The 13,416-nt window shown below is 35.9% G+C and overlaps 1 protein-coding gene across 2 annotated transcripts in view; it reads left to right on the forward strand.

Moving 5' to 3' along the window:
- The window catches only part of MRPS18A (mitochondrial ribosomal protein S18A), a 27,696-nt gene continuing 14,280 nt past the window's right edge, over positions 1-13,416 (forward strand). The window contains exon 1 of one of the 2 annotated variants that reach the window (XM_074310800.1): positions 1-160. In XM_074310800.1, coding sequence (XP_074166901.1) covers positions 49-160 — 112 coding nt within the window. In that variant the 5' untranslated portion in view covers positions 1-48. The remainder of the gene's footprint in view (positions 161-13,416) is intronic. The other variant, XM_074310801.1, reaches the window with a different exon arrangement.

Genomic DNA, 13,416 nt, shown 5'->3' on the forward strand with positions numbered 1-13,416 from the left:
GGAAGCGGAAGAAGCACAGGAACGCGGCGGCCACAGGTGATCTCCACGATGGCGGCCCTCAGGACCCTGGTGTCTGGATGCGGGCGGCTGCTCCGAGGTTTTCTAGCGGGGCCTGCTCAGGGCAGTTGGGCTCGGCCTCCGACCCGCGGTCTCCGAGAAGGTGAGTACCGGGCTCCTTTGGCGGCCGCCGTCCGACGGTACCTTTCTCCTTACCTCTTCGCACGGTCTTCCTGCAGGTGCTGCTGAGTTGAGCCCGGACCGCGGATTTCTCTGCGCGGCTTTGGTCCGGGACCCGTTTAGCCTCGCGCTCCCCACTTTTTCTCGCGCCCTGCCCCTTTCCCTAGTCCGGGATCTCTCGTGCTTCCTACCCTCCCCGGGACGGCGCGCTCTCCACTTTCCTCTCTGGAGTCCGGGCTCTCGAGGTCCTGGCTTAGTTCGTCGAGTTTCACCTCGCCCCCCTCGGGCCCGCGGCTCCTTTTCGAAGTGGTACCGTGAGGCCGGGGAGCCAGGCTCCTTCCCTCCTGAAGAGTCTCCCTAAGGCCCCGTGGGACCCGAGGCGCCGCAGTTTGTAAAGGAGACTCTCTATCTCCTACTACTATTGAGGAGTACCTTGGAATAAAATGGGAGGTACCGAAATAACGGGAGAGATCGTCATTACTAGTTCCTGGGAAGAAAGTAACGGGCCAGGAGGAGCAGGTCTGTTGGAAGAAAGCTTAGTGGGGTTCTTGGAAAAAGACCAGCACTGCACCGGGCTGTGCATAACCCAGGTGTCCAATGACTGCTTAGTGAGCGAATGATTGACTAGGAAGGGCACAACATTAATGAGTAGGAGCAAAGTTAAGATTTAAACTCAAGTTCTCCAAAAGTCAGTGGTTTTTTCACTGCCCTGTGTGGCTAAAGAAAGTAAAACAAACGAAACTAAACGACCTTCATAGCTTGCACAGTGAACTTCACCAGCCCAGCTAATGCAAAAGGATATAGATTATAAAATTCTAAGATTTTCCTTACCAAAACAGACCAAGTACATTATTTTTTCTTTTCCAAAGAATCAGCAAAGGATAATTGACTGTATGTACTGAACTCATTTTAATATGTTTGGAAATGTCTTTTCCTTCAAGGACACAGTAAGATTAAAAAAGAATTCTGTAGGAGAGGGACAGATTATTTTTGTTAACTCTCTCCCCTCCATTATGATATGTTTGGTTCACTTGTGTTAGTTACCTTCCCTTTTATGTATCTGCTGTCACTAGTCTCAAAAACCTTGCAAATAAGTAATTAAAGGATTTTTGACAACAACATCATAATGAAACCTTAAAAAAAATAATCACAGGGTATCACGTTTCCAGCCTAGGTTGGAAAAAGAAGACAGAGATTTAAACTCCTATTGATTCCTTTGTGTGATGGTAACAGGGACACACAAGGTACAAACCAAAAGAAGAGGTTGACTCATACATCTCTAAGTAAAGCTTCAGCAAAAACCACAGCTTGGGCACAAAGTCCATTAGAATTTCTGGAGGAGATGAAGTAAAAGATTTTAAATGTTTTTATAGATGAAATAAGGATACTGACAGGCAAAAAAGGAAATTAGAAATATGAAAGAAAAAATTTGAAAGGGTATTAACAACCTTGCATAAGGAATACAGAATCTTACCCAAGCAACAAACTCCCTGAAAATTAGAGTGGACCAAACAGAAGTTAACAATTTCATAAGATGGGGCAGCTAGGTGGTGCAGTGGATAGAGCACCAGCCCTGAATTCAGGAGGACCCGAGTTCAAATCTGGTCTCAGACACTTAACACTTCCTAGCTGTGTGACCCTGGGCAAGTCACTTAACCCCAGCCTCAAAGGGGGGGGGGGAATTTTCATAAGACAACAAGAAATATATATATATTTTTTTTTTTATTCATTTTTCCAAATTATCCCCTCCACTCCCTCCCCCTGACGGCAGGTAATCCCATACATTTTACATGTGTTACAATATAACCTAGATACAATATATGTGTATAAATACCATTTTCTTGTTGCACATTATTAGCTTCCGAAGGTATAAGCAACCTGGGTACATAGACATTAGTGCTAACAATTTACATTCACTTCCCAGTGTTCCTTCTCTGGGTATAGTTATTTCTGTCCATCATTGATTAACTGGAAGTGAGTTGGATCTTCTTTATGTTGAAGATTTCCACTTCCATCAGAATACATCCTCATACAGTATTGTTGTTGAAGTGTACAGTGATCTTCTGGTTCTGCTCATTTCACTCAGCAACAGTTGATTTAAGTCTCTCCAAGCCTCTCTGTATTCCTCCTGCTGGTCATTTCTTACAGAGCAATAATATTCCATAACCTTCATATACCACAATTTACCCAACCATTCTCCAATTGATGGGCATCCATTCAACTTCCAGTTTCTAGCTACAACAAAAAGAGCTGCCACAAACATTTTGGCACATACAGGTCCCTTTCCACTCTTTAGTATTTCTTTGGGCTATAATCCCAATAACAGCAATGCTGGGTCAAAGGGTATGCACAGTTTGACAACTTTTTGAGCATAGTTCCAAATTGCTCTCCAGAATGGCTGGATTCTTTCACAACTTCACCAACAATGTATCAGTGTCCCAGTTTTCCCACATCCCCTCCAACATTCATCATTATTTGTTCCTGTCATCTTAGCCAATCTGACAGGTGTGGAGTGGTATCTCAGAGTTGTCTTAATTTGCATTTCTCTGATCAGTAGTGATTTGGAACACTCTTTCATATGAGTGGAAATAGTTTCAATTTCATCATCTGAGAATAGACAACAAGAAATATTAAAACAAAGACCAAAAGCTGGGGAAAACTAGAAAATAAAAGATTGTAAGAAAAAACTATCTGATCTGAAAATTAAGGAAAGAAGATTGAAGAGGCAAAAAAACCTGAAAGCCATGACCCATATTAGAGCCTAGCCACTATCGCATTTCAAAAAATCATTTACTTAAAAGCAAACCCAGATGCCTTAGAACCAGAGGGCAAGGTGGGAATAGAAAACACTGGTCACCTTAAAAAAAAATCTAAAATAAGAACATCTAGGAACATCGCTGCCGAAGTCCAAAGCTTTCAGATCAAAGAAAAAATATACTTCAAGTAACCAGAAAGAAAAAATTCAAATATCGAGAAGCCTGTCAGGATCACACATGATACAGCAATCACCATTGTAAAGTAACAGAGTTTGAAATACAATATTCCAAAAGGCAAAGGATATAGGTTCATAACCAAGAATAACTCATCCAGCAAAACTGAGTATACTTCTACAGGGAGGAAAATAAACATCTAATGAAATGGAGTAGGGCTTCTTAAACTTTTTTCACTTGTAATCCCGTTTTTGCTTGAGAAATTTTTATATGACCCCAGATTTATAGTTATATAAACTTGGTATTTAAATCAAACATTAACTGAGCATAAATCGTTATTTTGTGGCCCCCACATTGAGTTTGAAGACTCCATAGGGAGTTACAAACCAGTTTAAGAAGTTGGAAAGGGGATTAAGGAGAAGCTGAATGATAACTGTAGAAATATGTATAGAATTTCACATGTTTAATATATATTGCATTACTTGCTGTCTAGGGGAAGGGATAGAGGAAGAAAAATTTGGAACGCAAGATTTTTCAGGAGTAAATGTTGAAAACTATATGCATATATTTTGAAAATAAAAAGCTTTTATTTTTAAAAGTTTTTAAAAGGGAAACTGAAAGGATAGCCATCCTGTTCTCACATCAAACAAAAGCAAAAAATTGATCTAATTAAAAGAGATAAGGAAGGAAACTATATCCTGCTAAAAGGTAGCATAGACAATGAAGCAATATCAGTACTAAACATATGCACCAAGTGGTGTGGCATCTAAATTCCTAAAGAAGAAGTTGAGAGCTGCAAGAAGAAACAAGATAGCAAAACTATAATAGTGGGAGATCTCAACCTTGCTCTCTCAGAACTAGATAAATCAATCTACAAAATAAATAAGAAAGAAGTTAGAGGTAAATAGAATACTAGAAAAGTTAGGTATGATAGATCTTTGGAGAAAATTGAATGGAGACAGAAAGAAGTACTCTTTCTTCTCAGCAGTTCATAGAACCTATACAAAAATTGACCATATCAGGACATAAAGACCTCAAAATCAAATGCAGAAAGGCAGAAATAGTAAATTTTTTTTTTCAGATCACAATGCAATAAAAATTACATTCAATAAAAGGCCTGGGGAAAATAAACCAAAAAGTATTTGGAAACTAAATAAACTCATTCTTTTTTTTTTTTTTTTTTTTTTTTTTTGACAGTACATATGCATGGGTAATTTTTTACAACATTATCCCTTGCACTTACTTCTGTTCAGATTTTTTCCCTTCCTCCCCCAACCCCCTCCCCCAGATGGCAGGCAGTCTTATACATGTTAAATATATTACAATATATTCTAGATACAATATATGTGTGTAGAACCGAATTTCTTGTTGCACAGGAAGAACTGGATTCAGAAGGTAAAAATAACAGTTTACACTCATTTCCCAGTGTTCCTTTTCTGGATGTAGCTGATTCTGTCCATCATTAATCAATTGGAATTGGATTAGCTCTTCTCTATGTTGAAGATATCCACTTCCATCAGAATACATCCTCGTACAGTATCATTGTTGAAGTGTATAATGATCTTCTGGTTCTGCTCGTTTCACTCAGCATCAGTTGATGTAAGTCTCTCCAAGCCTCTCTGTATTTCTCCTGTTGGTCATTTCTTACAGAACAATAATATTCCATAACATTCATATACCATAATTTATTCAGCCATTCTCCAATTGATGGACATCCATTCATCTTCCAGCTTCTAGCCACTATGAAAAGGGCTGCCACAAACATTTTGGCACATACAGGTCCCTTTCCCTTCTTTAGTATTTCCTTGGGATATAAGCCCAGTAGTAGCACTGCTGGGTCAAAGGGTATGCACCTTTTGATAACTTTTTGGGCATAGTTCCAGATTGCTCTCCAGAATGGTTGGATTCTTTCACAACTCCACCAACAATGTATCAGTGTCCCAGTTTTCCCACAGCCCCTCCAACATTCATCATTATTTGTTCCTGTCATCTTAGCCAATCTGACAGGTGTGTAAGGATACCTCAGAGTTGTCTTAATTTGCATTTCTCTGATCAATAGTGATTTGGAACACTCTTTCATATGAGCGGAAATAGTTTTAATTTCATCATCTGAAAATTGTCTGTTCATATCCTTTGACCATTTATCAATTGGAGAATGGCTTGATTTCTTATAAATTAAAGTCAATTCTCTGTATATTTTGGAGATGAGGCCTTTAACTGTAAAAATGTTTTCCCAATTTGTTACTTCCCTTCTAATCTTGTTTGCATTAGATTTGTTTGTGCAGAAACTTTTTAATTTGGTGTAATCAAAATTTTCTATTTTGTGATCAATAATGGTCTCTAATTCTCCCTTGGACACAAACTCCTTCCTCCTCCACAAGTCTGAGAGATAAACCATCCCATGTTCCTCCCAATTTATTTATGATTTCGTTCTTTATGCCTAAATCTTGGACCCATTTTGATCTAATGTTAGTATGTGGTGTTAAATGTGGGTCCATGCCTAGTTTCTGCCATACTAATTTCCAGTTTTCCCAGCAGTTTTTGTCAAATAATGAATTCTTTTCCCAAAATTTGGGATCTTTGGGTTTGTCAAACACTAGATTGCTATTTTTATTCACTATCTTGCCCTGTGAACCTAACCTATGCCACTGATCAACTAGTCTATTTCTTAGCCAATACCAAATGGTTTTGGTGACTGTTGCTTTATAATACAGTTCTAGATCAGGTACAGCTAGACCACCTTCACTTAATTTTTTTTTCATTACTTCCCTTGAAATTCTCGACCTTTTGTTGTTCCATATGAATTCTGTTGTTATTTTTTAGGTTATTAAAATAGTTTCTTGGAAGTCTGATTGGTATAGCACTAAATAAATAGATTAATTTGGGGAGTATTGTCATCTTAATTATATTCGCTTGGCCTATCCAAGAGCACTGAATGTCTTTCCAATTATTTAAATCTGACTTTATTTTTGTGGCAAGTGTTTTGTAATTTTGCTCATATAATTCCTGACTCTCCTTTGGTAGATATATTCCCAAATATTTTATACTATCGACCATTATTTTGAATGGAATTTCTCTTTGTATCTCTTGCTGTTGGATTGTGTTGGTAATGTATAAAAATGCTGAGTATTTATGTGGATTTATTTTGTATCCTGCAACTTTGCTAAAATTCTGAATTATTTCTAATAGCTTTTTAGCAGAGTAATAAACTCATTCTAAAGAATGAATGGGTGAAACAGCAAATTGTAGACACAATAATTTCATCCAAGAGAATGACAATAAGACAACATACCAAATTTGTGAGATGCAGCCAAAGTGGTAATAAGGGGAAATTTTAAATTTCTAGATGTTCACTTGCATAAAATAGAGAAAGAGAAGATCAATGAATTGGGCTTGCAAATAAAAAAGCTAGAAAAAGAACAAATTTTAAAACCTCAATCAAATACCAACTTGAAATTATAAAAATAAAATGAGAGATTTAAAAAATTGAAAGTTTAAAAAAAAAACAACTATTGAATTAATAAATAAAACTAAAAAGAGGGAAGCTGAGAAATTTGGAAATTTCCACATGTCCTGATGAAAAGACAGAACCGCATAGAAATTCTGAAGTGCAAAAAAAGGAATCAAGAGAAACTTGCTTATATATATTTAAGTTCTTTGAGGTAAGGATTTATCATTTTGTATCTCCACCACAGCAATGTCTGGAATATAGGGGACACTTAATAAATGTTTATTGGTTGTTTGGCTATCAAAGGTTATAAAAAGTCTAATTAGACAAAGAGCCTGGGAATGACATGTTATTTTTTGATGATTTTAAAAGAAAAGTGGAGAAGGAGAAGCATACTAGGGAGGAAGGGACAGGAAGAGTGAGAAAAATTATCTCATAATCAGTGTTTAAATAGAGATCTATATACAGAGAAAGGGGCAAGGAGAGCAGTTGATACTTAAATGTCACTCATAAACTGGTCAAATTAGGGGAAAATAGACACATAATTGGATGTAGAAATACATTTTATAAAACAGGGAAATAGGATTGGGAAAAGGAAGAAGAGAATAGAAAGAAGAGAAAGGAGTAGTAGATTAAGGGAAGGACTAGTCCTAAGCAAAACAAACTCTTAGAAGATGCAAAAATTTATACTGGGTTATTTTTGAGTGGCAAAAATTTGGAAACTGAGAGTAAGCCTACCAATTGGAAAATAGCTGAATAAATTATGGTACATAGATGTGATAGAATTGTGTTGTAAGAAATGATGGTAAGGGTGGTTTCAGAAAAACCTGGGAAAACATATGAATTCATGTAGAATGAGGTGAACAGAACCAGGATAATGGTTTGTACTATAACAACAATATTATAAAGACAAATAACTTTGAAAAGCCTGTTCTATAAGTAATGACAAGCAGGATTCTCTTAGAAAACTTAGATTTAAATGAACTGTGCAAAGTGAATAGAATCGGGAGAACATTGTATCCAGTAACAGCAATATTGTATGATAATCAGTAGCTAAAGGCATACCTAGTCTCAACTAATGCAAGTGATCCAAGACAGTTATGTAGGATTTATAATGAAAAATTCCATCCATTTCCAGAGAAAGAACTGGTGAAGTCTCAATGAAGATCAAATCGTACTTTATCTTTCTTTACTTGGTTTTTTTGGTTTGTATTTCCTTTCACAACCTGATTAACATGTAATATGTTTCCCATGACTATACATGTATAACCTATATCAAACTGCTTGCCTCCTCATTGAGGGAGTGGGGGATGGGAGAGAAAGAGAAAATTTGAAACTCAAAAAAAATTTTTTAATGTTAAAAAAATTGTTTTTACATGTAATTTTGGGAAATAAAATGTTAATTTTTTTTTAATTATAACTTTCAAATTCTTTCCCTTTCTCCTTTTCCCATTCATTCTCTTCCCTTCTCCCTCATTGAGAAAGCAAGCAAGTTAATATAGATTATACATATGCAGTTATTTATCTTTTTCTTTTAAAAGATAAGGGCAAGATAGCTAGGTAGCTCAGTGGATTGAGCACTAGCCCTGAAGTCTGGAGGACCTGAATTCAAATCTGGTCTTGACACTGCCTAGCTGTGTGTCCTTAGGCAAGTCATTTAACCTCAATTGCCTCAACAACAACAAAGATAAGGGCTATTCCTAGTTTATATTATTCCTGGTAAGAAATGTCATGTTTCTTAGTGGACAGCTCCAAATCATGCCATCATCCCTTCATAACTTAAGCCTATACTACACTCCTTTCCTCCCCTAGCCATTGAATATGTTCTTTTCTTAAACATGTTGGAAGGGATTCTCTTGCTTGCAGTACGTGGCATACTGGAAGCATTTAATAAATAGTGGGAGTTTTTTCATGCATTCATCTCCCTTCAACTGTGTTGTCAGTTTTAAGGTAACTTCTATCCTCCATACTTTCATCTCCAGCAGTCTTTCAGATATTTCAAACTGCATGTCCAGAAGATGTCTTAAGCTAAACATGTTCAAAACAGAACTTATCTTTTCTCCCTAACTCTTGCCATCTCCAACCTTCCCTGTTACTGTAAAAGATAACACCATTCTCCTAGTCCTTTAGGCCTGCAATCCAGGAGTTATCCTGTGCTTCCTTGGTTTTCTCTCACTCTCCCTGTCCAAGCTGTTGTCAAGACCTATTGATTTCATTTAAGCAACATCTTTCATATGCTTTCCTTCCTCTTCTCTGACTTTATCACTGCTTAAGTAATTGCATTATTACTCATATCTTTCCCCTTCTATCAGTTCTTCATTTGGCCTCCAAACTGATTTTCCCCAAATACATGGCTAATTATATTATTCCCCTAAAATATTCTACTTGGCATTCAAAACCCTTCATAACTTAGCTGTGTTCTATCTATACCTTATTCCCCTGCCATATGCTTCAGTCCAGTGACACTGGCCTCCCATTTGCTGTTCCCAATGTCTGGGGTGCTCTCCTTTCTCAACTCTAATTATTAACTTCCCTAGTATTTATCCTGTAAGCTTGCTTGTACATAATTGTTTGCATCTTGTCTCCCCCATTTGATTATAAACACTTTGAGAGCAAAGACTTTTTTTTTGTATCCCTAGGGCTTAGCACAGTAGCTGTCACATAGTAGGTGCTTAATAAATGTTGTCTGATTGATTGCCCACCACCTATTCTTCGTTTGTCTTTCCTTACTTCATTCTTTGCAGTTCCATGACAGCTCTTTGCTGTTCTTCAAACACAGCACTCCTGTCTTTTGACTCCGCTTTTTCACTGTCCTCTCCATTTCCACCTCTGGAGTCCTACTTTCTAAAAGAAATCTTTCCCAGTCCTGAATCTCATTGCCTTCCCTCTGAGACTGACTTCAGTTTATCCTGTGGTATATCTTGTTTGTGTCTTATCTCATTAGACTGAGCTCTTTAAGAGCTGTTTTTTACCTTGCAGTGCCTCTCCAGTGCTTATCACAATGCCTAGCACATAGTAGGTGCTTCATAAATGCTACTTGACTCATAAACTTTCCTACTTTTGACTCTTAAGTACTTATAGTGTATACAGTTGCATTTCATTATATTTGTGTTTATAATTTTTATGTTCATTGGAGCTTAACCAATTGTTATTTGGTATCATTTGATTTATTTTGGTTCCTTGGGGTTTATTTATCAAAGATCTGAAAAGACCTCTTTGTAAGATCTTTGGAGTCTACTGTGGACTCCTTGACTGGGCGGTACCATTATATGTATTTTCCTTTTACCCTCCAGGGCAAGGACTGTTATAATCCGCCTTAGTAATTCTTGACTCTATATGGTAGGGTGGGGAAAATTATGAAATTATTTTGGGCTGCTTATTTAATGTGCATGATTAATGGCTATTCATATTGAGAAGTCCTTTAAAAAAAAAAAAAAAAAGAACTTTCTTAGTAACAAATTTAATTCTACTTTGATCCTTCCTCTTCCTGTCACAGTCACATGCTAGCTAAAAGGAAAATACTATTTCTTAAGTCTTTTATCCATAAGTCTCTAATTTTCAGTCCTTTCCTTTTTCTGCCCTTCCCCCATTCACCCAAAATGGCAGTAAATGGAGTAACAGCCAGGAGAAAATTTGGATTCCAGGTTTTGTTTGGTTCTGACATTTTCTGTTTTGGGTAATGAATGTCTCAGATATATTTGATTTCTATCTCTCATTTTTAATGGTTACAAAATATCTCATTGGGTTCATTCCATTCTGCAGCCTGGCCCATCTCCCCTATCAAAGGTCACTTTTGGTTTGACAAATTATCTCTTAGATAAGTATCTGCCTGTTGTTTTACCCACTTGCCTATAGTAAGATGATTTATTGGCTTGCATATGCCGTGGGGGAATCTCTAGAGAAGTGGAGCTTGCCATGTGCTTTGATCTCTTTTCCAGGGGCCAATAAGATGACTTCAGGGTTTGGTTCTTTGCCGTAAGTGGTGTGTGTTTTGTTAGGGTTGTTTACCTCATGGTTGGGACCCAAGTGCCTCCATAGACGAAGGGAACACATATTTATCCAATTTCTTTAGTGCATTGTGCTTTGCTCTGAATTGGGTGGTACTCTAATCGGTCTCCTTTTGTTTCTCATTGTGGTTCTCAGAAACGGGCCTAATCCCACCCCCAACCTGTTACCCATGACTTATCCTCATCTTCCCTTCGGCTTGGTTTGTCAAATGCAGATTTTATAGATATCTGCAGATTTTCCATGGTACTGCTGTGCCAAGGATGCCCTTTCCTTAGTTTCCTTGTTGGAAATTCTGCATGCTGGTTCTGTCACTGTTTAGTGAACCCATGTTTCCCACCAACACTGTAAATGCTCTGTTCTAAACCTATGGGCCCGTTGACTTTCATGCCTTTCTGATCATGTGTTTTATCAAGAGTCTTATGAGTACTGAAAGGTTCTTTAAAGGAGAAACAGCAGTACTTGTTCTGACCATTGATAACTGCTTATGCTTCTGGTGCTAAATTTGATGATAGAAATTGTGGGATAGTGAGCCTGTCTGGTTTGTAGAAAAAAAGGAGTAACAATTAGAAGTAGTTTCTGTGTCCTATTTTATGGGAGCGTTGGAAGTAACAAATCTCCAGTAGCATTCTAGGCTTCTAATTGGGTAATGCTATCCTTACTTTTTTTCAATGCATTTCCTTTTTTGCAGGGAGAGGGAGAATTAAATTTTTAATTTTATTTTAAACAAATACAAAAGGAGAAAAAAAATTGCCATGCATACAGCAGAATATGAGAGGATTTAATATAAAACAATAAATTTCCATTTCAAGAAAACCTATATATATATACTACATTTTGTTTTCAAAGCTGCCCAGCTTTTCTTTGCTTCTTTGTAGATTTTTTTTGGTTCTCTATTATGCATTTTTTTTTAATTCCATTGTCTTCCCTCCCTTTTACCTAACTTTAAAGAAGGTATAATTAAACATACATGTGTCTGAGTATGTATTTGTGTGTGTATATATATACACACATATATAGATATCTATAAACATTCACACTCATACATATATGTAAGATCATACTAAAAGCTTGTTTCTGCTTGTTATCTATTTCTCTGAAGGTGAATCTCACCTTTTTTTGAGAACAAGTCTCTCCATGTTTTTTGTTTTTATAATAGCTTTTTTTTTTCAAAATACATACAAAGATAGTTTTCAATATTCACTGTTGCATAACCTTATGTTCCAGATTTTTCTCCCTCCCTCTTCCCTATCCCTTCCCCTAAACACCAAGTAATACAATATAGGTTAAGTTCTTCTAAACATATTTTCACATTTATCATGTTGCACAAGAAAAATCAGATCTGTTCTTGGGTATATAGATTCTGTTGATACAAGAAAATTTTAATTTAATATAATCATAATTATCCATTTTACATTTCAACAAGACTCTCACCTTAAATATAGTTTATTGTCCAGTATTGCTAATATATTTCCTTTGCATTTTTTTCTTCTGGTTTCTTTGAAATTTTAATTTTAAATTAAATTTTAAATCTTTTAAAAGTTCTTCAGATGAACTTGGATTTTTTTTTCTAGCTCAGCAAGATTTTTTTTTTTTTTTTTTAGTAATTTAATTGGAAAGACATTGAATAAATAGATTAGGTAGATAGAATTGTTTTAAAATTATGTTGACTTTACTCACAAATAATAAATATTGTTCACTTATTTAGATGTAACTTTATCTGTATAAAAGTGTTTTATGTTTATGGTCATATAGTTCCTATGATACTTTTGGCAGGTATATATACTCAGGTATTTTATGTCTAGTTATTTTAAATGGTCTGAAACAATATTAAATAATGTTTCTGACATAGTGTATTTCTCTGTTTCTCTCTTGATTAAATGTATTTAACCTTTAATTTTGTCTCAGATCTTAATATTATTGCCCCTGTTTTTTTACTCTATAAATTCTACTTTTTTCCTTTATTTTATCTTTGTGGATATCTCATTTTTATAATGTTTCCTGAAGCAACATATTGTTGAATTCAAATTCTTAATTTGCTATTCACTTCCATTTTATGGGTAAATTCATCCCATTTACATTCTAAGCTACAATTACTTATTAGTAATTAGTAATGTAGTTTCCTCCTATCTATTTTTCCTTACTAACCTAAATCTCACCCTCTTTATCTTATCCCTCCTCACTCCTCTGCTTTACTTCTTTTACTTTATCCTGTTACTTAACTATCCCCTCCAAGAGTCATTCCTTTATCCTGCCCCTCTTCCCACACACATACTTTCTCTCCCTTTAACCTCTCATTTCTTTCTGAATTTAAAAATCTTGTATACTTTTCTAGAAGTATGTATTGTTACCTATTTAATCCGTTCCCAATGAAGGTAAGGTTCCAGTCCTACCTACTCTCCCCACTACTAGCTTTTTCTGTATCAATTTTTCCTTTTATGTCTCATTTGTAAGAGATAATTACTCCACCTACTCAGTTTTATTTTTTTAAAGAATCACCCCATCATACTCAGCTTAACTTAAGCTTTTCTTTCAAACTGCCCAAATAATGAAAATTATGAAAAGTATTGCTAATATTTTCACACTTAAGAAATAAGCAGTTTGATCTTATTGCATGCCTTATAATTGATTTTTAATATTTACCTTATATTTCTCCTGAAAGTTATATGTCATATTTTTCCTTAAGATCTGGAAGTTTTGTTGCAAAAAAACTGAAAATTTTTGAGTTCATTAAATGTCCTTTCTTCCTCTCCCCTCTCCTGATTGTACTTATGTTTTATGTACTTATGATTATACTTAGTTTGTTGGGTAAGTTACCCTTGGTTGTAATCTCAGCTTTTTTGCTCTACAGAATAT

Source organism: Sminthopsis crassicaudata, chromosome 4, assembly GCF_048593235.1.
Source record: "Sminthopsis crassicaudata isolate SCR6 chromosome 4, ASM4859323v1, whole genome shotgun sequence".
Classification (NCBI taxonomy): Eukaryota; Metazoa; Chordata; class Mammalia; order Dasyuromorphia; family Dasyuridae; genus Sminthopsis; species Sminthopsis crassicaudata.